The sequence below is a fragment of the Sorex fumeus genome, unplaced genomic scaffold (genome assembly GCF_029834395.1).
Source record: "Sorex fumeus unplaced genomic scaffold, SorFum_2.1 ptg000047l, whole genome shotgun sequence".
NCBI lineage: Eukaryota > Metazoa > Chordata > Mammalia > Eulipotyphla > Soricidae > Sorex > Sorex fumeus.
In genome coordinates, this window is record NW_026606104.1 from 354,842 (window position 1) to 379,205 (window position 24,364).

Genomic DNA, 24,364 nt, shown 5'->3' on the forward strand with positions numbered 1-24,364 from the left:
TTGTTCCCTTTGTCATTGAGGCCAACTTTGGGTCTCAGAACTTGTCTAGGACATGGGCCAGAGTGATAGTACAGTGGGTAGGGTGTTTGCTTGCACACAGCCAACCTGGGTTTGATCCCCAATGTCCCATATGGTCCCCCAGCACTTCCAGGAACAATTCCTAAGTATAGAGCCAGGAGTAAGACCTGAGCATCACCAGGTGCGACCCAAAAAAGAAAAAAGAACAACAAAACAAAAAAGAATCTGTCCAGAACAATTCTCCATCATGCTGGGGGCCTCTCCCCCTCCCTCCCCGCCACCGTGAGTCACCCAAGTCTCCCTGCAAGATGCACACACCTGCCACCAGTACCCTGTCCACAGCATTCCCAACACTGATGGCCCTGCACTCGCCAGGTGCCAGCTCTCCAGGAGCAAATGTGTCTGACTGGCACTGAATTCCGCCCAGAACAGCCAGGGGCTCATGTCCCAGCCAGAGGCTCAAGCTCCTTCTCCATCTTTCTCAACCTTCTTTGACGAGCCTCATCTTCTTGCCAAACCCCAAGTTCCAGAGTGGTCTTTGAACCTGTGCTCTTGGTTGCACTACATGAATGAACCAGAAAAGGGAGTCGGGAGAGGGTCACTTCATGAGTACTGGGGCCCCTGGACACCTTGGCACTCAGGGACCAAGACTGTGGAATGGGAATGGTTTGTAATGCAAATGCCTTCTCTCTCTCTCTCTCTCTCTCTCTCTCTCTCTCTCTCTCTCTCTCTCTCTCTCTCCAAATAACTCCCATTTTGTGGAAGAAACCAAGGCAGAGATGAACTTGACAGAGATCTCATGGATGGTAGATTTCACTGCCCGAGTCTGACCTGAACCCACTCAGCCTGGCTCTGGCCCCTGTGTTCCTGGCCCCTGGGGAGAGGAGTTTAACCACCACCATCCCGCCCCCCAACCCCCCAACCCACACCAGCATCACCTTCGCTCCCGTCCACTGCCCCACTCAGAATGTTCAGTCTGGCAGTCATGGTTTTCTTGTTTATGAGCTGTGCACTCTTGGGTGAGTGACTCAGTGACTCAGCCTCTTCGAACACAATCCCCACCAGTGAAATGGGGAGAATCATACATGCTATGCAACTTGTAAATGGAGTAAATGGAGGTGGAATACTCTCACGCGCCAGCTAGATTTTGGCAAATGATGCTTAGTGCAGTGCTTCTTGCTGGCATTTCGAGAAAGTCGGGGGAGTGGGCATCTGTGAACTTGACGACAGGAGGCACCAGAAGCCCTTTGCTAGGGTCCTTTTGCTGCTCAGCGCCTGTATGGAGCTGACGTCTCGCTTGACCGTGGATATGAATGCTCAGATGACCCTCTGGCATAGCCATTTACCTGGAAGCAGTGACCCTGTATGCTTGCTTCCCTATGCAAAGAGAACCCCCAAGCTGCCAAGGCAACAAGCTATGCTTGGGGACACCTCACCTCCCATTCCTCCTCTGTCTCTGAGGGCTGGGATTGAGAAGTTGCCTCCTGTATCTCCACATACACGGGGGGGTAGGAGCCAAGAGGGCAGTGAGGAAAAAGGGGGCTGCAGGGATAGACAGATCCTCGGAGGGCAGGAGGGGCAGGGGAATGTGGAAGATGGGGTCAGTGACAGGAAGAATGCGAGGAAAGCAGCAGGAGGGGAAGGAGGAGGCCCATTCTGCAGACAGAGCCTGCTCAGGCCCTAACATGAACTGACCAGGCTGGAAATAGAACAGTTGGGCAAACCCAAACGCTCTATTTGGGTGTCCGCTGAGCAAGCACGTGATGCTGTACCGTGGGAGCGATTCAAGGAAGAAATAGATCCTTTCACCTCAGAGGTAGGTCAGAACAGGAGGCGTTGATTCTAACCCAGTGCAGATTCGTCAGGGTTCTTTTTTCCTGAGGATGTTTTCTTGACGTAACCAGTATTTTTAACAGGCTGGTGGGGAGGCTGCCACTGCCTGACGCCACTGACCTTGGCAGGTGGAAGGGTTGGCTTTACCCCAAGACCAGGACCACTCTGGGTTTTTGTTCTAACTGGACGCCACTGACCTCAGGGGAAAGGATCTTCGTCTGCTTTCCAAATCGAGACTTAGGAATCTGTGCTGTGTAATGGGATACCTCTCCTTCAGTAGAACCAAACCCGATTCTAGAATGGGTCTGGACTGGCCCGAGGCACGAGGGGTGGGGTGTGCGTCGTCTCTCAGCACCCGCTAGTGCTCCCTGGATGCCGGCAAACCTCAACCTGGGAGGTACCCAGGTCATCTGAGGCTCTGTTATACCTGATTCCGTCTATGCCCCGCAGTGGGACCCCTCACATCCCCCTTTACCCCCGCCAAGAAAAGTTTATAACCTCCTCTACTTCCAAGTCCATTCACCTCCCATGATCATTCCTGGGTTGCAGAGAATTTGCTGAATTCTTGGGGCCCAAAGCCTGCATGAAATTACACCCAAATAGATAAATGTCTGTTTGAGGGAATCCAAAGCTTTTGTCAGATCCTCAGCATGGATTGTTTCCACCCCTGCGCAAGTGAAAAATAATTGTTCTAGAAGTTGGACCACTGCAGGTGGTCCCTGACAGCTGAGTTTTCACCTGGGCCAAGGACAGCCTGGGGCTTTCACTCCATCATGGATTTCTCAGTTCGGATCAGCACTTCTTGGGATTGAAGTGGACAGGAATTAGGGGGCTGGAGTTCTAGCTCCACATCTACCACTGGCCATGCAGTCTTCGGCAACTTACTTGATTAACTTACCAATCTACATTTCCCTGATTGTAGGATGGGGGCAACCCCCCCCCCCCCCAACACACTACCTTGGCAGATTCTAACAAGATTCCAATTTGATCTTGACCATTCTGCTAGGCTGGGTAACTGACACTTCATAAAGCTTCATTTCATAAGGCCCTTACTGAGTCTAGTCAGTAGACTGTCCTGAAGGACTTTGCAGAAATCCCTGAAAACGTAGAGATGGGAAGTGTATGGGCCCTTCCACAATCTCTGCATGGGAGTGAGCCCCGGGAGGGGATGAAGCAGGGACCTCTAAGCAAGCAGATTCTCACCACAACAGAGAAGCAGCCCAGCCTGTGCTGAAGATTTGACCACAACTGGCCGTCACACTGGATTTTGTCTCTTCCCAAATATTTGACACGTCGTCGAGCTCATTTCTAATCATGAAACTGGAGGATGACAGAACCGGCCGTTTCCTGAGTTCCACCTCAGTTCCCTCGGCTGCTCTGGGCTGTAGGTTTCATCAGAAGACATTTACATGAAGCCCCAGCTGTGATCTGTTCCTGGCCAAAAGAGCATGGGGAAGTCTTATCTCCAAGGAGATTAGACAGAGTTCTGTTTCAGCTGGGTGGTTAAGCCTATCCATAGTGATTATGTAACCCCAAAGTGGGCTGCCTTCCCAGACAGCCTCTTAGGAATCATCAGAAGGAAGCTGATGCAGGACCCCCCCAAGGCCTGCCCTCCCATGCGTGCATGCACACACCATCAACAGATGCTTGATTACAGAGCCTGATATCTCTCCCTCCCATACTCTGCTAGCTTTCCTGAGAGCCACAGGGCTTGGCCTAATGCCCTTATTCTCTGCCCTTCCAATAAAACCAGAAGTGAAGGGTTGGAAAGCCAGTACATGGGTTAATGCACTTGTCTTGCTCATAGCTGACTTACATTTGATCTCCACTGCATATGGTCCTTAGATCCTGCCAAGAGTGATCCTGGAGCACAAAACCAGAAGTTAGCCCTGATCACTGCTGGATGGGACTCTAACCCATCCCTGAATTCCACCCCCCCCCCCAACCAAACAACAACAAGGAAACAAGAAGCAAGTAAAGGTGGGGGAACTGGGGTGGAAATGACCTAGGTGGAATTTCAGGCAGTGCAGGCGGCCTTTGGTTCTCCACTTGGCCTGTGCTGGCCCTCCTTTCCCTGCCCTGTTTTTTTTCTTTTTGGGGTCACATCTGGCGATGCTCAGGGATTACTCCTGGCTCTGCACTCCTGGCAGTGCTCAGGGGGCCATATGGGATGCTGAAATCGAACCTGGGTCAGCCACCTGCAAGGCAAACACTGTGCTATTGCTCCAGCCCCTCCCTGCCCTGTTTTGCCCTGCATCTTGCAGGAGGCCTCTTAGGGAATGCCCCTGAAGCACTCAGCTTCTCAGATCTAAAGAGCAAGAGAAAAGGAACGAGCTCTCATCTCCATCCAGATGATGGGGATAAATCATCCATTCCCGTGCCCTGTTCCCTGTTACTTGGCCAGTGACTGAGTTAATGGCAGGCAGAAGTTTCTCTTCCTTTGTACTCAAGGGACCACAAAGCTGACAGACCTCAGCTACTGAGCCTCCACTGGGTAAGAGTCACCTTGCACCCAGAAGGGGTCTTCACCCCGTCCTTACCTCACAAGCCACCTGGCCCATCTTACTAATATGTTTATCACTCGGACTTGGCTGTCACATCTGTAACATGATGCCCCAGACGTATTTTTAGCTGACGACCATGATGACGCAGACTTCAGCCCTGTTCGCAGTGGGGGTGATGGGAGGGGAAGGATTTGGAGGCCATTTCCAGGGCTACAGGGCTAGCAGTGCCCTGAGGCATCACCCCAGATGACAAGTCTTGTGTGGGAACTTTAAGCTGCTCCCTCTGGGTAAAGAAAGGTGAGAGTCCCCAGGCAGTTTCCCTGAGACCTTGGGCTGACTGGCCCAATTTTTAGGTCTCCATCCCTCCTCCCCACATACCATGTCTGGGTGTCTTTGAACTTCAGCACTGTACTGTTTGGAGTCACACTATTCCTTTTGTTTGGAGTGTCTCCCACTTCCTCCACCTCAGGAAAGCTACTCATCATTGGTGAAGGTTTTTCTGTTTTTGTTTCATTTGGGGGGTATACCCAGCGATGCTCAGGGCTCACTCCTGGTTCTGTGCTCAGAGACTACTGCTGAGAGGCTTGGAACCACACGGCACATTAGGGATTGAACCTGGCTTAGCCATGTGCAAGACAAAGTTACTCTGTTATCTCTTGGAATTACTTTCTCTATAGCACAGCAGGTAGGGCGTTTGCCTTGCATACTGCCAACCCAGGTTCAATTCCTCCGCCCTTCTTGGAGAGCCTCGTAAGCTACTGAGAGTATCTCGCCCACACGGCAAAGCCTGGTAAGCTCCCCATGAGGTATTCTATATGCCAAAAAACAGTAAAAACGAGTCTTAAAATTTGTTGTGAGATGTTACTGGTGTCCGCTTGAGCAAATCGATGAACAACGGGAGGACAATGCTATCAGTGCTACCTGTTATCTCTCATAAGACACATCATAAGACACTCCCTACCCATTTTCCATAATTACCACACCATATTTGATGATGTTCAGACAGTAGGCAACAAATCATAGAGGTAAATATATATATATATATATATATATATATATATATCTTGTAGAGCCCGGCAAGCTACCAAGAGTATCCCTCCCACACAGAATAGCCTGGCAAGCTCCCCGTGGCATATTCGATATGCCAGAAAAAGTAACAATAATGGGTCTCATTCCCCCTGACCCTGAAAGAGCCTCCAATCATTGGGAAAAACGAGTAAGGAGAAGTTGCTAAAATATCAGGGCTGGGACAAATGGAGACGTTTCTGGCATCCTCTCGAGTAAATCGATGAACAACGGGATGACAAGTGATACAGTGACACAGCGATTATCTCTCTGGCCCCGGTGAAGTTTTTCTGATCCATTTCATGTCACCAGGAGAACACTGTGCCATTCCCAGTAGTCCTTGGTTCACCTTGACCCGAGCCTTCATTGACCTTGACATTTTCCCGACAGTCCTGCGTGTACCCCTCTCTGGACTATGGCTGGGACTCAGCTTTCCTGTTCCCCTGCCAACTGTCTCACAAGGACCTTTACAGAGACAGCTGGGAAAGGGACCAGAAATCTAGAAAAGACCAAGAAGATGCTCTAATTTTCCTTCTAGCATTGTGGAACAGACATAAAGATGATTTAATTCTCTAGAACTGAGGGACCAACATCTGGTTAGTGAGGACTTGAAATGTGGCTAAAGCCACATGCCAAAATGACAATATTTTGAACATGTTGGGTAAATACAATATGCTATTAAAGTTGATTTCACTTGTTTGATTTTGTCTATCTCAGTGACAATGGAATGTTTCAGTTCCTCACCTGGCTCCTCCTGCGAAGGTTTAGAATGAACCGCTCTAATGTACAGTTTTATGATTAGACTTCGTCCCTTGTGGTTAGGCATGAAGGGCTCAGACTGAGGAGTTACTTGTCCAGGTGTTGATTCTTGTCCAAGAGAGATTCAAATGATTTCTGTCCAGCAGCAGTGAGGATCCCAGTTTAACTGCCTTGGAGCACTTTTACAGGCTCGTCTGGCAATTGAGACGAAACTTATTTCTGGATGCCTTCCCTTGAAATCCCTACTTCTTAAAATGATCCTTGGCCGGGTCTGATTGCCTCGTTAATGAATGAGTTCAGTGAAGTCCTTGACATATGTTCTTCCTGTATCTGTACAAGACTCATGCTTTTACCTTTTCAGAGATGATATACAGCTCTCTCTCTCTCCTGTCCGGCTGAAGAGTAGAGAGTGCATAATTAATGTCCCTGGCATTAAGGTTGAGCTCATCAAATGTCTGTTGAGTGACTTGGAAGCACTTCCTTGAAATTGGGATCTAGTGTTAAACTCCCCTTTGCTGTGGGTCCCTATCTGCCATATGCCTGGGAGTGGTGGAAGGATGCAGGCAAGATGAGACCCTCTTTAAAGGACCCTAAATTTGTTGGGGGTGGCCATAGAGATCCCCCAATTCTAGGACTTTTCAATCCCAAAGGGATGAGAGGCAAATAAAGTCCTTTCAGTTACCCCAGGAAAGTATTTCCAGCCCCTCAACAGATGCTTCAACAAGTAGGGGTCCCAGATGGGGTTCCTTCCCTTGCTGCCCATGGCAACTTCTGCATCATGACCATCCCACCAGCAACTCTCACTGCTCTCCAGGGTCTGGACTTAGAGGCAGGTGGTCTGTTGGCGTTCCACAGTGGTGCTAGCCTCAGGTTTTCTGGTACCCCCAGGGAAGAGTTCTGGATCCCAATCCAGACCGATGATTGCAAAACAGTGTCTCTTCATTTTCACCCTGTTAGCCTTCTCCATCCTGGGCAAAGCCAGCTGGCAGGTAAGGGAGGAGGTGATTGTGAATTCCTTGAGGGCAGCTTTTCATCTGTATGTCTGGCACTTGCTAAGCACTTTGCCCAGTGCACAGTGGACGCTGGGTGAATGCTAATCCGCCTCCTGCCGGCCCCAACCCACAGCCAGCAACCTTCCAAAGGGCTTAGAAGATAGGACTGGCCCATAGAATACTGCTTGATGCCTCCTGTGCCCTGGAATTGGGCAGGATATGCCAATCAGCAGGCAATTAGCTCAGGGAGTCACAGATATCTCTCCACATCCACTTTCCTTACAAAGAAATGAGAAGTTGATGGAGGCTCTACCACTGACGAGATAAAAGCAAATTTTCGTTTGTTTGCTTGTTCTTGGGCTATACCTGGTGATGCTCAGGGATTACACTGGCTCTACACTCAAGAATCACTCCTGGTGGTGCTTGGGGCACCATGTGAACTGTTTAGGATCAAACCCAAGCCAGCTGTAAGCAAAGTGCCTTACCTGCTGTACTATCCAGAAAAGCAAACTTTCTGCGAGTGTGTGTGGATGTGGATGTTGGGTGCGGGTGTGTATATGTTGGGAGTGAGTATTGTGTGTGTATGTTAATGGGTTGTGTGTATTTTTTTGTGTGTCCGTGCATATGTGTGAGAGTGTGTGTCCATGGAGAGGGGGGCAGTGTAAAATATTCCTAACAAAACGTGACCATTTCTGCCACTTTCTCAGTGGAGGGTTGGTGACATTGGGCACATCCATGTTGCAGTACTCCCATCCCCACCACCCATGTCCATTTAACAACTCCTCGCTTCCCTCCCCTGCATGACACTCCTGTTCTCCTCTGTGCCTCTTTTATGATTCTCAGTCCCTCACGTAAGGAGAGTCAGTGAGTATTTGACTTTCCAGACTGGGTTACTTGACTGAGCATACTGCCCTGGGATTCCTCCAAGTTGTTGCATGTGTCACAATTTCCTTCCATCTTATGAGCTAGAAGGTATTGTTTAATGTCTCCCCCACATCTTGTTTATATCCCTTTATTGCCCCCCAAGAGGCATTTGGATGGTTGTCACCTTTTGGCTACTGTGAGCAAGGCTGTTCTGAGCATGGGTTTTCATATATCTCTTGGAGAACCTACTTTTAGTTCTGGCTGTGTGCCAGACTTGCTGGATCAGATGGTGATTCTGTGTTTCATCTTCTGAGGTAAAAGCCACCTTTCTGAGCACCTCCGTTGTGCTGACTCTGGGTGAGGCCTTTGGCAGAGGCCATCACGTTGAATCCACACAAGCCTGGTGGGTGGATTCGCCAGGTGGGTGGATTCTGCTCTCCACTCCACAGCAAGTGCCATTTCCAGAGCGAAATGACAGGGTGGAAAGAGTGCAGTGGGCCAGGCACTCATCTTGCACACCTCCAATGCCGGTTTGATTCCTGGCACCACATATGCACCGCCCCTCCCCCCCAGCTCTGCCAGGAGTGATCCCTGAGCACAGAACCAGAAGTAAACCTTGACCCAATCCCCATGACATGCCCCCACCCCCTGCAAAGTACCCAAAAAACAGAAGGAAATGACTTCTACGTAGTGGTGCTAGTGGACTGATTCCAAAGCCACTGTTCCCAGGACAGCAGGAGAGGAGCAGGAATGCCATCCTCCAAAGGAGGGAGCGCACCTTAAAACTGTTAGCAGCTCACACTTTTCTTAATTAACAATTAACACCTTGGTCAGAATCAGTTGCTGACAGCCAGAATGGGTAATCACTCCCCCTTTCCCCTGTCACACGAAACATTGGCTTTCAGATGGTTCCCAGACACAGCTCCTCCCCCCTACCTCTCCCCACATCCTGGTTTAGGCCACAAGACTGCCCTGAAGGCTCATCTGCACCCTGATGTCTTCTTGACCGTTTTCCCGGGAGCTCCTCCTGGCTTTTCAGGTCAGGCCGCCTGTGCGTGGCACTCCCTCCAGACAGGGCAAACCATTCACATTGTTCTTCTGGACGGCCCGGTGCTCAGTGAGGGCTTGAATGAATGAATGCATCCATAATGAATCACTCGATCGATGACAGCAGGGAAGACAGAAATGAAGGAAGAAAACCAGAATTATCTTCCTCTCCTTCCCTGTTTGTGTAGGGCCAGGCTGTGAGTTGCTCAGAATAATTTCCGTGCCACATTTGGCACCAGTGCGCAAGCCTGAGCCGATTGGGGGCTGGAAACTCCCGGGAAAAGTGATGGAATTAGCCTCTTGTAGAAATATGGCCACGTGGTTGCCCCAGTGAAGAGGAGGAGAAGCTTTCAGTACTGGTAGAGATTGCATGTCCTGAGCAAAACCCGAACCCCCAGGGGAGGGATCATTTGTGCTTACTGGGGCACAGCCCCTCCTCCTCCCTTCCTTTACACAAACACCCACCACTTGCTCTCAGCAGGCAAGTAAGATCCTCTCCTCCCCTGACATCCAATCCTGAGGGGGCACGTGAGACCCTCTCCTGCAGGCCCAGGGCTCCCTTGCCTGGGGGACTGGAAGAGAGGGGAGGCTGTAGCTAGGGGAGAAGCTGGGCCCAGTCCAGGGCAGAAAGCGGGGCTCCCCTACAGGGCCCAATCACTGGGGGACTGGCTTCTCCTGCAGCCCAATTAGGCTCTGGCATTCGAGGTCAGGGCTGGTGGGTGAGAGTCGTTCAGCAGGCATCGAGAGCGGAGATGGGCAGAGGAGCAGGAGAAACCAGCTTGCCCTCTGTGGCATTGCTGGAGGGGTAAGGGCGGAGGGCGTCGAGAGAGGTGCGCTCTCCCCTCCTGCCCTGAGCCCAGCTTCCTGTGAGTTCTGACCCATTATGGGGTCATGTCACTGAATGTTGGGGTAGGGGTGCAAAAAAAATCAAAGGTTTATGCATGCACAGCCGAAAATTAGTTCAAAATCAACAGCTTGATGAATCCAATGTTTCTGTGTTGCATTTCTTGGGTGAAGCAGGGTCACAAGTGGAAAAGCTTAAGGAGCCCTGGCACAGGGGACTGCTTGGGGGCTCCAAGTGCCACAAGTTCAATGTGCAACAGAACATGGTTGGACCATGCATCCCGGTATCTGCAGGGTCCTGCTTTCACTTCCTCTAGGTTTATACCCCAAAGCGCACAGTGGAACTGCCGGGAGAGGCGGGGAGAAGAGTAGAGAGAAGACGGGAGAGAGGGAGAGAGGGGGGGAGAGGAGAGGACAGGATTTGGAGAGGAGAGGATTTGGAGGGCAAGAATTTGCCCCCAAAGAAAAGGGGACACCTCATTCCTAGTTACATGTAAGGAGTTAGGAGACCATGTTAGCCTCAGGGGCTCTGAGTGAGCAAGCAGGGCACAACCCCACTGTGAAGGCAAAGAAAACTTGCTGGGAAAGGCCGTGCCCTTGACCTTGACACTAACCACTCAGTTACCCAGGAAAGCAGCCCCGGTCCTACCCCAGGCCCGCCCACAGTACCCAGTTTTGTTCACTCTCTGCTGGTCTAGGTCCAAGTCAGGTGTTCCACATTAGGGGCCCAAACCTGGGAGAGTGAACTGTTTCCTCTGCTCCTGGCAGCTCTTCTGAGGATCGGAGATAAGGAGGAATAGAGGGTGGGGGCACCGAGTCACCTCCTCCCCCACACCCCCATCCAGATACCCAGGACCACCCTGGCAGCTCAGGGCATTCATCTGGTCAGGCCCCTGCTGGCGCGGCTGGAAGGACTTGGATGACAGGGATAGAGGAGGGGTGTAGGGTTGTGTGTGTGTGTGTGTGTCTGGGGTGGGGGGGAAGATATTCAGGTTCTGTGACTCAGTGTGTCCTCAGAAATCCATTGAAATTACTTCCGTTTTCTGTCCACCACAACCAAACCAATGAGCTTCTCGCAGCCCTCCAAGAGCAAAACTGGCTTTGAATTCCTTCCCTGTCTTGGTCACAGCGGTCCCACTGGTCAACTGGGAGCAGGGGATAAAGTTTGTCTGCCAGGGCAGTTAACTCAATGCTTCGAGCCGTGGTGAGGGTGGAGGGAGACTGAGAGAGGTTCTGCTTCCCACGGGGCTCCCCCTTCAAGGTGCATTGAGGGGGAAATGGGCCCCCTAAACTGGGGCCAAGGCTAGAGCTCAAGTGGTAGAGCACTTGCCTGATGTGTGATGTCCCTGGTTCTACCCCGGCACCACCACCATATACCACTTGCCCCCAGGTACTCAGGCATGGTCCTGTGCAACCACCACCACCACCACCACCAAAATAAACATAGGGGAGAGCTCAAGAGGTTAAAAAAACAATCTCGGAGTTTTATCTCCAGCCATGTTTGCCCCAGCACTGCTGGATGCAGCTCTTAGAAAGGGAAAAACACAAAACACAAACGTGCACAATAGCAGCCAAAAGAAATGCTGCCCGGTCACAGGGGAGAGAGGCAGTGCTCACCTCCAGCCCTTCCGCTCCTTGCCAGTCTGGGAGGGACCTGGTGCATTATGAGAGGGAGAAAGGGAGGGAGGAAAAAGAGAGAGATGGAAAGGGAAGGGGGTGAGAGAAAAGAGAGAGCAAGAGAGTGAGAGAGAGCAAGAGAGAGAGAAAGAAAAAAGAGGAGCGCAAAAAGGAAGGAGAGAGAGACAGAAAAAGAGAGAGGGGTGGTGTGAGGAGCTGCAGTCGCTACCAGGAGGGGCCAGAAACCAGCCACAATCCCTGCGCAGCAGAAGGGAAAGAAAAACCCGCAGTCACAGCCTCCCAGAAGGAGCAAATGGCGGTAGGGGAGAGCACAGAATGAGGGCGGCCCCTTCGCACAAGGACCGACTCCCAAGCACAGCCAAATGTGGCCCTGCTGACTCCCAGCTCCACAGGGCCTGAGCACTGAGAAAATCAGCACAGCAGGAGGCCTGAACCCACAGAAGTGGAGTCGTTCCTTCCCTGCCCACCCACTCCCCAACCCGGGAGAGAATGTCCACGTGAGGTGTGACCAGAGCTACAAGGAGAAATGGGTTTGCACAGAACTGTTGTCATGCTCAGCCAGATTCAGGGCTCCTTCAGGCTCTAATCCCCTTTTCTCAGCTCCAAACCAAAAAGCAGCCACAGATCTGATTCCCCACTCCGTGCCCAGCCCCCAGCCCCATCCCCAGGGAGGCTCCAGGAGTGCATGGTCAGGCCAGCACCCGCCTTGGATCTGTGCAATGTTTGTGGACCTCCCAAGTGTTTGCCCAGCAGCCACCATGCATCTAGTGACTGAACCGTGGCCACTTTCCATCCCCCCACCTTGCAGCTTGTCTTCCTTCTGGATGAGACCAGGGAGGCACAGGGACGCGGCTGAGTGTGGGACACCTGCTTTTTGAGAGCCTCCCTGGCACCGTCTGCTCGCTCTAAACACTGCACAGCTTCCTGCTCTGGGAAATGCAGAATTAATCGAATGACATGTGCGGCGATTACGGGAAGAAGTAATGGGGTCGGGGCAGGACTGTCTGTAGATCCTGCCAAGGAAACTAAAAATTAATTCGACCTGTCACATTCTACTGAGCTCCCTTAGCAGGTGTGTGGGGGGGCGGGGGGGGGATGGGGCGGTCACCTCATCTAGCCCTAATAAAGTGCCTCACGGCCCAGGCATGCACTTAGCAGAACTGGGCTGGAGGGAGCAGCTGCAGGATCAGAGCTCCCAATTCCATCGCTTTACATTCCGTCACCTTTAGCTCATCCCCTACTTCATGTCCGAGAGGTTGTCACAGTTACAAGGAATCTTTGAGTGGAAGAAGCTGCCGCCACAGCAGAGACGATATCTAGGTATACATACTCGGGGTACAGCAGAGAACGTGGGTTCTCTTCACCACACCTGCAGCCCAGCGCCCGGTACGGAGTCCAGAGTCCCACTCAACTAACGTTTGTTGATCCAACAACAGAACCAATGCCCAGAGCACCTGAAATGAATCAGAGAGGTCACTGACTCAGCATGTCTGGGGGCCAGAGAGGTAGTGCAGCTAGTAGGATACTTGGCCTTGTCCATAGCCCACCTAGGTTTGATCCCCAGCATTTCATGTGGTCCCCTGAGCACCACCAGGAGTAATTTCTGAGTGCAGAGCCAGGAGCAACCCCTGAGCATCCCTGGGTATGGCCCCCAAACCAAAACCAAACCCAAACAAAAAAAACATATCTCTGCTGGGGTGCCCCCTCCAGAACCCCTTTAGGAGACCCCCACATCACCTTCTCTCCAGCATACCCCTCCAGGGCTCCATGCCCTGTAGCTTTGCATTCAGAACCCCGCTTGGTGTCCCCAGAGCCCCAGTGGCTCAGGATAACGAGCATTAGCAGGGCAGAGGCAGCGCAGATGCGTCTCAGAGGCTGGGCCTGAATGGAGAGCTGAAACAGCGGGAGGTATTTTTAGCACTTTGGGTATCTGGAAAGGTATTGAGATGCAGCGGTTGTTACAGACACCCAGACAAATCAGTATTCGGCTACAGGCCTCCCCACACCAGCAGTTTCCATTCAGAGACTCAAAAGCAAGGGTTGCCATGGAGACTGAGTGCCTGGGCAACCAAACTTCCTGTCAGGAAATAGTGGCACAGGTAGCGCCCTGGACCAGCGGGAGTGGAGGGCTGTGGCCTCCTCTCCTGAAGGCAGCCTGGCAGGAGTCCCTAGCACCTGGGAAGGGGACAACCAGGAACGTGAGGACACTGTCTCTAGAACTCTCTCGGGGAGAGCAAGCCCAGTCACACCTGCCCTGGGGTGGATTTGCTCTGCTTCTGTTCATTTGCCCAAGTACTCTGGCCATCCAGGGAAAACTGCAGGGGTTGGAAATGTAGTACAGTGGGTAGGGCGTTTGCCTTGCACGCGCTGGACCAGGGTTTGATCTCTGGCATCCCATATGGTCCCCAGAGCACTGCCAGGAATAATTCTTGAGGGCAGAGGTGGGAGTAAACCTTGGGCACTGCTGGGTGTGCCCCCTCCAAAAGTAGCAACAAGGGAAGCTGGCGGCTGGCCATTGTGCAGTGACACCAACACCACACGTGCAGCTGAGGAATGAGGGCGGCCAGGCAACCCACTCCTAAGGCCCACTTTCCTGCAGGCTGCTCTCCAGGATTGTTTTATTTTAACCCCTTCTCTCATCCATGGAGGCAGCCAAAACAGGTGGCATCTTAGCTTGCCCCTTCCTCCATCATTCAGTAGACTCAACCTGAGTACCTGATAGACCGGGTCAGTGGTTTTCAACCACAGTCCACTTGCAAGTACCAGTTCACAAGTATAAAGAGGTCGCAAACCACTTGATGAGGACTGCGATGAACAGTGCCAAGTGCTAGGAGGCTAAGTGGATGCCTACTATCCCCAAGTTAGTAAGAGATGGGGTCAGAGAGAATGGGGTCTGCCGAGTGCTTGGGTTCATAGGGAGAAGAGTCTAAAGAGTCACAGTTCTTAGAGGACATTCAGCTTGATCTTCCCATGTCACAGAAAAGAAACAGAGGCCCAGAGAATGTGATTGGGGCACTGGTGGGAGAGCAGGACCAGGAATTTTTTTTGTCTACTCTTCTCATTACCCAGGAAGAGAGACCCTTGCCTCACCTCCACCACGCCACACACTTTTGCTGGACACTTTCACTGACTCTGTGTCATTGGGTCATCTAAGGCTATTCAGTTGCTGCTAATAAGAACATGATCACTTAGTTATAGTTTTTATTGCCTCTTATAAAAGCATATCAGAGGTAGATACTCCAGGACTGTATGACAGCTGAACCAAGTCACTAAGGATGAAAATTCTTTCCAGCTTTCTGTGCCACTGTTGATAGCACACAGACTCAATCCTGTAGCACCCAAGAGAGCTGCTGGAGTTCTAGCCACCACATCCACGTTCCAGGAGCTATCTTCAGGCAGTTAAAAAAATTTAAAGGATGTGTATATCTGCCCTGTCTGCCCTCTCCCATCTTTGAGTCTTCCTAAAGATAGTACTGTACTGAAGAGATAGTACAGTGGATAAGGTGCGTGACTTGTATTGCATGCAGCCAACCTCAATTCTATCCTTAGCATCCCATATGGTCCCCTGAGTACCACCAGGAGCAATTCCTGAGCCATGAGTGTCCCCTGAGCATCACCAGGTGAGGCCCCAAAACAAAAAAACAATAATCTATGGTCCACTTATGACCTATTTTATTACCACTCGCTAATTAGAAATGTATACTAGATACCTGTGTATGTGTGTAATCATTACTAAGACTTAGGAAGGACTTTGTTTCCTGATTCATAAAATCTTTAGGTACTATAGAAATTTTCTATAATATGTATATATTTATTTAACAATGGGGGAAAACGCCCCACTCTATCCATTCATCCTCCTACTAATCATACACCTGAGTGATGATTAGCCCTACAAAGTCGCCTGTTATGCTACTTTTATAAGAATGGTACATACATTTCCAAAACAAGATTAAAATGCACTCCATAATGATTCAATTCTCTTTGTACAAAATCTGCAGATCTCACAGAACCATGCTTGGAAGAGGCTTGAGTTGCAAATCCACGAAGGAGCTGGAGAAAACCCTAGCTTCCTGCAAAACCAGCTCCTCGGCCGCCAGCCCCCAGCTCAGCAAGTCTGGAGGAGCACCTCTCACACAGTCTCTGCAGAACAGGGCTGGGGCCTTTGTGCCCCCAGGATTAATGAAGACCAGGGACAGATAGAGTGGTGCCACTGCAGAGTGACAGTCTTGGTAAGGCAGCTTCTAGAATTGGAGCTGTCCTCTTCACAGGCCCATAAGGTAGGTCACAGACAAAGTAGAATGGCAACAGAAGCAGAAGGTTCCCCTCCAACCAGAAGCCTTCCCTCCAGCCTGGAAGCCTTCCCCCTTAGTCCAGAAGCCCCCAAGCCCAGAAACCTGCTCCCCTCAACCCGGAAACCTGAGCCAACTGCCCTGTAGACCTGCATTTGGAGTGACCAGCCAGTACTACTGCACTACTAGCACACAGGCTACCTTCTGCAGAAGCTTCTTAATGCAGCGCTTCAGAACAATCGTTGAAATTACTGTGCTGTCAAAGGCGGGATGAGACTGAAACCTGGACAGTTTGCCACTGAACTGCATCCCCATACACCTCGTGGGCTCTGGAGGTTCAGCTTCCTTGAGCCAACACCAATTCAATTTGGGGATGGGGACTACTCAGTAGAAATATCTGATCTTATGGGCGTGAAGGGCTCCAGAGGACTGGATGATCAAATATAAACATCTCCGGAAAGACTATTACTTCCCCCAATCAAAATGCGAAAGGCACAAAAGGAGAAGTCAATGATTCGGTCACACAACCTGCCTGCAGTAATGAAGCCATTGGCACCCCTGACATGGAGAGCCTTCTGCTGAGACTGGAAAGGAGCTGAGGACCTGTGGGGACTTTGGGGACATGTTCCCAAATTTGTTGGGGAGGGATTCTTTCAACTTACCCCCATTAAAATTTTTAAATAATTTCCTATAGTTTTTACATTTTTCTTTTTTTGTTTTTTGGGGTTTTTTTGTTGTTGTTTTTCATTTTTTGGTTCACACCCAGCGATGCACAGGGGTTACTCCTGGCTTTGCATCCAAGAATTTCTCCCGGTGGTGCTCAGGGGACCATATGGAATGCTGGGAATAGAACCCACGCCGGTCGGCAAGGCAAACGCCCTTCTCACTGTACTATTGCTCCAGTCCCAAGTACATTATTATTTTATCAAGCATTTTTTGAGTCACTGTAGTTTACAATAATGATGATTGTTTTATGTGGACATAATTCCACCACCACATTTATTTCCTTTCCTTGTGTGGTGGTTGTTGCCACAATCACTGGGCATCACACATACATGTGGCTATGGTGCTCACGTGTCAGGTACTGTGCTCCTGGAGGTTCCACATCAAGCTGTGTTGCTCATGCACTTGCATCCCTAGAGTAGCTGTGTGCCCTCAGACCAGTGTTGGACCAGAGCTGCATTCTAAGTGGTGAATCTCATACATATTCAGCTGAGGTGCTTGCTGGTGGGTCACCCAATGTTGAGTTTAAGTATTTTCTCATACATGGTCCCTTTGAGGGTTGCCACACTGCTGTGGCACATGGCTGGAGAGGGCCCCCCATCACCATATGGCAGCATTGTCAGTATAAGGCTTAGCACATGTGAACGGCATCAGGGATCCAACCTCAAGCTTGTAAGGCAGACACGTTACCACTGGACTATCCTCCAGATCCCCTGATCTCTAGCTCTAGGACCCCAAAAAAAGTCCCATGTTGAGAAGCTAGCCTTGGTATCCTATTCCAGAAACCCCATGCAATCCTAGCCGGAGCTAAAAGACTGCTAAAATCTGGTTCTTGTGTGATCCCAGTCTTGACAACCAACATGCCCTTCCTGCCATGGTTCTGTCCCCAGGCTCTCTTCCTCTTGGGTTAGAACCAAGCCAGGGTCCCATCAGACCACCCCATTTAGCCAGGGAAGAAGTCATGGCGGAATTCTCCCAGCAGCATTCCCGGAAGACCTGGGCATGCACTGCAGACAGGGCTGTGCTCTTCCCTGATTGTTCATCTGAATCGCTCACTCTGGGGGAATTGAAGAATTAAGTCCCACAGATTGCTTTTATTCCTCCCAAGAGAGAACGTGGCATACACAAAAAATGTTTCTTGAAAAGTCCCTGAGAATTAAATACTTGATGCTCCCAAACCCAGGAATAGAATCTTCCCCTTGCAAACCGCGGGGGGCATAAGACTGCTCCCCAGTGATATTCCATGGCTCTCGGAACATTTCAGATCTGGAAGATATTAAGGTGGAAATTATGGCAACGTCATCCATTAGATTTTTCTTAACTAACATCTTTTATTTTCTCTTTGTCTTGGTGGGGACTGAGAAATGTGGAATGAGGGATTGGGCCACACCTGGCAGTGCTTGGTGGCTATTCCTGGCTCTTTACTCAGTAGTGCCCTTTGGCAGTGCTCAGAGGACCATATTTGGTACCAGCAATTCAAACCTAGGTAAGCAAGAAATAAGACAAGCGTCTTAACCCCTGTACTATCTCTTTGGCCCTAACTGACACCTTTTGGTGAATCTGGTATATGTTTATATAATTTCTACACAGTGAACAAACATTTTCAGAGATGGCTGCAAAGAAAATTGGATTGGAAATAATATCAATAATACAAGCCTAAGAAATAAGAAGAAGATATCTGAAATGATGCTTCCTTTTCTAAATAAGGTTTTTATTAGCCATATTATAAGACAAAAGGAATAACAATCTAATTAGATGTGGAAAATGTTGGCTTCCCCCAAATTCAACATTTTTCAAGATAATTCCCTAGACCACAGTTCACGTTTATTATCATTAATGAAGGCTGTTGGCCAAAGAGGACTTTTGTATTTAGATATTAGATAATGACTGCAGACAACTTCTAAATTGGTAAGGTATTTTAAAAGCATCCAGATTGTAAACATAAACTTCCTTAATTATTTCATTGGTTTTAAAGTTATTAGAATATTTACCCTAGCATTTAACAGAATTTTATTAAATATAATAAATTATACAAGACTTTTGGAGTTTCTTGGTAATTGCAAGCACAAAAAGTTAATGCCCTTGGGGAAACACTTGCTTTCTCTGGCATGAAACATGACTAAAATAATACACAAACACTAATATGGTAACCAAAAAATGCAGCTCTTGTCAGCAAATACTATTGACAGATGGATAGAAAACACTGCTGAAATTTGAAGGAAATTAATATTAGGGCAAGATGTATCTTCGTTTTCTATTTGCTTCATGAATAATACCAAGATTTCTAAAATTTCAGGTGCTATTTATTATTTTGACCACTAAAGGAAGAATGTGTTAGAGAAGAGGAAATGGCTTCCTTAATAAAAATAATTTTCAAAAAAAACACTGATCGGAACAAAGTGAGGAGCGTGTGTTGAGGTAACCGAATCAGAGCAACTTCTGATATTTGGTAACTCACCAGCAAACATGTGAAAGGCACATGTGCACGCAGCAATGGGCGGTCATGCGTGTGAATCTTGGAGGATGAAGCCTTGACCATAGAATGGTCCTTTTAACACTTTGCTGTGATATGAGATGACTGAGAAAATCTTTTGCATCACTGCCATAGGCATTCCCGATTTTTCATAGACAAGTAAAAGGTGACCAAAACATAAAAAGGAGTCACGTGTTGTTCTTACAAAAACAAACAGTTCTTTTTAAGGGTGGGATGTTGGGACACACTCAGCATGCTCAGGACTTACTCTTGGCTCTTTGCTCAGGGATCATTCCTGGAGGTACTGGGTTGGATGTGCAAGTCAAGTGGCTTGTTCCCTGTACTATCTCTCCAGCCCCTATCATAACTTTCTTGTTTGGTTTTTGGCTTGTTTGTTTGTTTGTTTGTTTGGGGGCCACAGCCAGTGGGGGTTTCTCCTGGCTCTGCACTTAGGAATTATTCTTGACACTGCTCAGGGAATCATATGGGGTACCAGGGATCAAACCCAGGTTGGCCACTTGCAACGTAAATAGCCTCTGGATTCTATCATTATCTTTCTATTGCCCTTCTCTGGATAACAAATGGCTTTCAGATTTTTTAATAAGCACTCTTGGTTTTTCCCTTCAAGAAAAAGATGCTGCTGTATCATCTCTCAAAAAATAAACTCCTATCAAGGAAAGGGCCTTCAGTAAAAAATTGTTGGACATCCCCAGGGCATAGACTTTCCTCCCAAAACACTTCTGATGCCTTTCACTCTCTCCTCTCTGTATGCACTTCTAAAAAAGAATTGTAAACACAATTTCATAACTTGTGTTCAAATTTTGTACAGGAGTCACCATATGTTTTGGTTCCATTTTATTAAAATTATAAAAGTGCAGCAGCTGTATGATAGGAAATGGCCATTAAAGCGTCTGAGAACAACAGTATGTGACGCCTTGTGTTGGCTGCTCCGTACTGTTTGTTTTCTTATCCCCGGGATGCACACTTTGTCTCCAACCCAGCTGGAAGTTTGGTGACTGTTCCTTCTTTTTCTTTTTCCCTTCCTCTCCTCTTCCCGGACTCTGTCACCGACCCCCCACTTCCAGGTACGTGCACAAGCCACATTTATTAATGTAAAGGGAACCCGCAAGCCGGCAGTGACTTCCTGAGCCTTGTACCCGGCATTCCAGGCCTGTTTCCTGACCCTACCTGCGTTTCCTAAACGCAGTTGGGCTAGCTCTCAGTTCTCTGCACTGTGTCTCTGTCTCACCTGGTTTCTCTCAACCGTGGACAGCTTGCCCTTATGATTTCTCCCCAACTGCTGCCTTCTTCCTTCTTTGAGCCCAAACCCTGCTCTGATCCTGTTTCCTCCCTGCTCCTTTTCGGCCCTGATCTTCACCTCCCTGGAGGCTTTTCTATGGGTCTTCACAGCCTCACTAGGTGGATCAAAATTTATTGTTGTATTGTGTTGCGCTGTGTTGTATTTATTCTGTTCCATTGCTTTTAGGGTGGTGTGTTTGGGGCCACATTCTGCAGTGCTCAGGCGCTATTCCTGGCTCTGTGCTCAAGAGTACCTCCTGGTAGTGCTCAGGGGACCATATGCAGTGCTCTGAGTCAAACAGGAGTTGGCCGCATGCAAGGTAAGTGCTTTCCCCGTTGTAATATCTCTCCAGCTCTTATCAGCATTTATGATGAGGCTAGTCTGTCAAGCCTCCATGCCGAGAGCCCCAACACTCAGAGCAAAGCCTGAGAACAATGGAGACTGCTGCCTGTCCACTTTGGGACCTAGACACAGTGAGTGTGTGTGAAGCCAGCTTGGATCTGCGCCGGGACCCACCTGCATCTGTCGTGTGCACAATTTTTCTGTGGTAGAGAGTGACCCTGTGCAGGGACCTGAGTCTGGCTGCCTGAGGACAGATGCAGAAGGGACACTTGGGGTCAGTGAGTTCTGGGGACAGGCTGAGTTCAGAGAACTGAGGGCTTGGTGTGGTTGGCTCACCCCTGGGTTGAGAGTTACAGTAATAACTACTGCTCTCGGCCAAAATGCATTTCGTGACATGCTGAGAGATTTGGGAGCATGAGGCAGGCTTTAAAAATACATGAGAATGTAAGGTTGGTTTCCACACCTGCTGGGTGTGGAAATAGGGCCACACGTCTCGGCTAATATTAGGGCTGTTTATTTTCTAAGACTGACATTTCCTTGGCCATCTAAGATTGCTGCTGGAGATAGAATAACTGATATTTACTTTGGCACCCTGGGTCCAGAGAGGATTACCAAGAGTAAGTAGGATCATGTCTGGCCACACAGACAGACAGACGCCCAGAAATATGGGAACCATTCTGGACAGGGTCACCATCTGACCCACAGTTGTTCCTGAGCTTCAAAGTGGTCCTGGCATCAAGAAGTCCAGGTTGAGGCAGGACCCTTCATGTGGAGACTCTCAGACCCGGGGTTTGAGAAAGAGCAGTGCCAGTTGGAAGGTGACAGGAGAGAACCGTAAAACTGATGAAGGTCTGAGTGCAGCAGGTTTCTTTCCAAAAATAAAGCCCCGCTCCCCTGAGCTCTGGATGAGGAGAGGATGATGAGGACTGTGTAGGAGAAAGGCAGATTCACAAGCTTCTTTTGGCCTCTGCTTTAAGCATCACTCATTTTCCTGGGGTCAAATACATTGGGGGAGGGCTCAGGTGAGCAGGTGAGACACTTGCTTTGCCTGTGGCTGACCTAGGTTTGATCCCCAGCACCCAAAATGGCCCCTTGAGCCCTGCCAGGAATGAACCCTGAGCTCGAGCTAGGAATAAGCCCTGAGAACTGCTGGCTGTGGCCCAAACACAGACCCCAAAAAAATAATGGATTGGGGATGGGGGAGGAATCTCTGGCATAGGTTGCCCTTAACATACCTGAGGCAAGTTTTAATAATAAGTTGTACTTAACATTGAGAGAGAGAGAGAGAGAGAGAGAGAGAGAGAGAGAGAGAGTGCTGGAGACATAGAACATGACTTAAGGCACTTGCCTTCCAAACATCGACCCCTTATTTCTTGGCTGCTTGAGTTCCTTGGATTACAACAAACTCTGTCCAAACATTGACTGTCAGTGGTTTGGGCAGAAAGCCCAATGCACCACATTGCATCCAGTACTGGGAGTCTAGTCTGTTCTGGGCCTCTGAGTAAGGAACACACCCCTAGGGGCACAGGATAGGACAGATTTAGCCCTGCTCGTAACTAAACTCCTCCAGACAACTCCAAGGTCTCAGGCGGCTGGTGATGCAGGGTTTTAGCTGGAGTGATAGCACAGCGGGTAGGGCATCTGCGTTGCATGCGACCGACCGGGTTCGATTCCTTCGTCCATCTTGGAGAGCCCAGCAAGCTACTGAGAGTGTCCTGCCTGCACGGCAGAGCCTGGCAAGCTCCCCGTGACATATTCAATATGCCAAAAACAGTAACAACAAGTCTCACAATGGAGACATTACTGGTGCCCGCTCGAGCAAATCGATGAACAACGGGTGGACAATGCTACAGTGCTACAGATTGGAAGCTGGTGCCTGAGCTTCATGGGAGGACCAAGGGCACATCACTGGGCACCAACTGGAGGCAGGCATTCTGGGTCAAGTGCATTTTTCTCAATCTCCCCGTTAGCCCTGTGGAATCCGGTGACAGGTAATAAGCAAGGAAGTAAGTGAAGCGGCTGCTCAGAGGGGTGAACGCAGGCCAGTGCCACACACCCCATGCTGCTGCAGGGCCAAAGCTCTTGCTGAACTGAACAGAGCTGACCTGAGAGGTTTGCAGCTCAGGGCTGAGTGAGGAGAGGGGGAGAGGAGACGACAACTAACCAGGTTCCACAAGTAAGTCCCAGAAGGTACTTGGAGATTCTCCCAAAAAAAGATGATCATTATTGTTGATGACCTTCATTAAGTCCTTGTTGAGCACTTTACATGGGCTATGTCATTTGTCTCCCAGAATACTCTGGAAAGCAGTATGAAAAGTGCCCTCTGTGAAGCCATTTTCAAAATGGCGCCAAGGAGCCATTGCAGAGAAATTGCATGACCTAAATCCTTCAGCTAAGCCAAAGGCCTTTAGACTGAGCCAAAAGAAGTTGCTTTAAGAAACTGTCAAGCCAACAATTGTTTGAGAAGGCATCTGGCTAGAACTGATAAGTACAGGTTCCCAGCTGAAGGATGGAATCAGTCAAATTTCCTTTTCACTCTTTCTAGAGCATTGGTAACCAATTATGTAGAACCAAGCATAGTTTAAGCTTATTAACACTAATGAACCCTTTACTTATTTTTTCTTTTTAATCCAAAACTTCACTTTTAAGTTTGCTTCCTGGTATGGATTTGTACCTTCAATGTTTTTGAAACATTTGTGTGCTCTAGGAAAGAAAGCCAGTGTGTTCCTATCATGGACTGTCTTAGCAACCATGGAACCATCATGGCTCTGCTGAGACCTTCTCATCTTAGACCTTTTTCATCTTAGACAACCCCCCCCCCCCCCGAGCAGTACAAACTCGTGAGAGTTGGCCTGGCACATAGCATGCACAATTTTGGTGTTTTCCCAAACATCTTGGCAGAAAGGTAAGTAACTTTTTCACTGGGGGTTCAGTGGAGCCTGTTTTTTTCTGTTTTGTTTCGTTTTGTTTAGAGACCGTGTGGCGGGAGAGCCTATAATGGAATGTCAATTGCTGGACCATTCCGAATGCAACTGGACACTGTCCCTGGAAGTGTAATCAACTTTTTTTCTTTAACCACTGAGTTTATCTTCCTCCTTTTCCCCCACTTCTCCCATGAAAACCCCAAAGTCTGTCCTTTCTAGGGGTTCCTTTTGGTTTCTTGCCTGAACCTGTACATTGTGAACTGTGATTCTTTGATTCCAAATAAACATGCTTCTCCCTTTACCTTGGCTCCTGAGATTTCAGGCTGACAGTAGGAGAATTGAGTCTGCCCATTTTGCAGGTGAGGAAATAAAGACTCAGAGTATTTACAAAACCGGTTGCCCAGGGCTACAGAAACCCATCAGTGGTGGAGTTGGGACTTAACGCCCACTGGACCAGTGCCAGGTTCTGGTCTTTGCTAATGGACCGCCACCGCTGCCGCTGTTGCTCACCCTGAATCAGGCCCGTTTGCTAAAATGGACCTTGGTGATGGCCCTCGTTTTCTCCCAGAAACTCAGCACTTGTATCCCAAAGAACCTTAGTACCAGGGAATACCTGAGGCAGCAGGTTTTCAGGGCCCCTGAAGACCCCAGACTTGGAGGCCTTTCTTCCCTTTAAAGCCCCTTCCCACCCGCTGGTGAATTCTCCTGGGGCATCCTTCTCTATGTCTCCTCAGCAAACAGCTTCTGCCA

At 49.3% G+C, this 24,364-nt stretch overlaps 1 protein-coding gene across 1 annotated transcript in view; it reads left to right on the forward strand.

Annotated features, from left to right (window-relative positions):
* KCNC4 (potassium voltage-gated channel subfamily C member 4) overlaps nucleotides 1–15,811 on the forward strand; it is a 42,652-nt gene extending 26,841 nt beyond the window's left edge. Inside the window, exon 4 of the mRNA XM_056123228.1 lies at nucleotides 15,562–15,811. Within this exon, the coding sequence (XP_055979203.1) occupies nucleotides 15,562–15,593 (32 nt within the window). The 3' untranslated portion in view covers nucleotides 15,594–15,811. The remainder of the gene's footprint in view (nucleotides 1–15,561) is intronic.
* The last annotated feature ends 8,553 nt before the right edge of the window (nucleotides 15,812–24,364 follow it).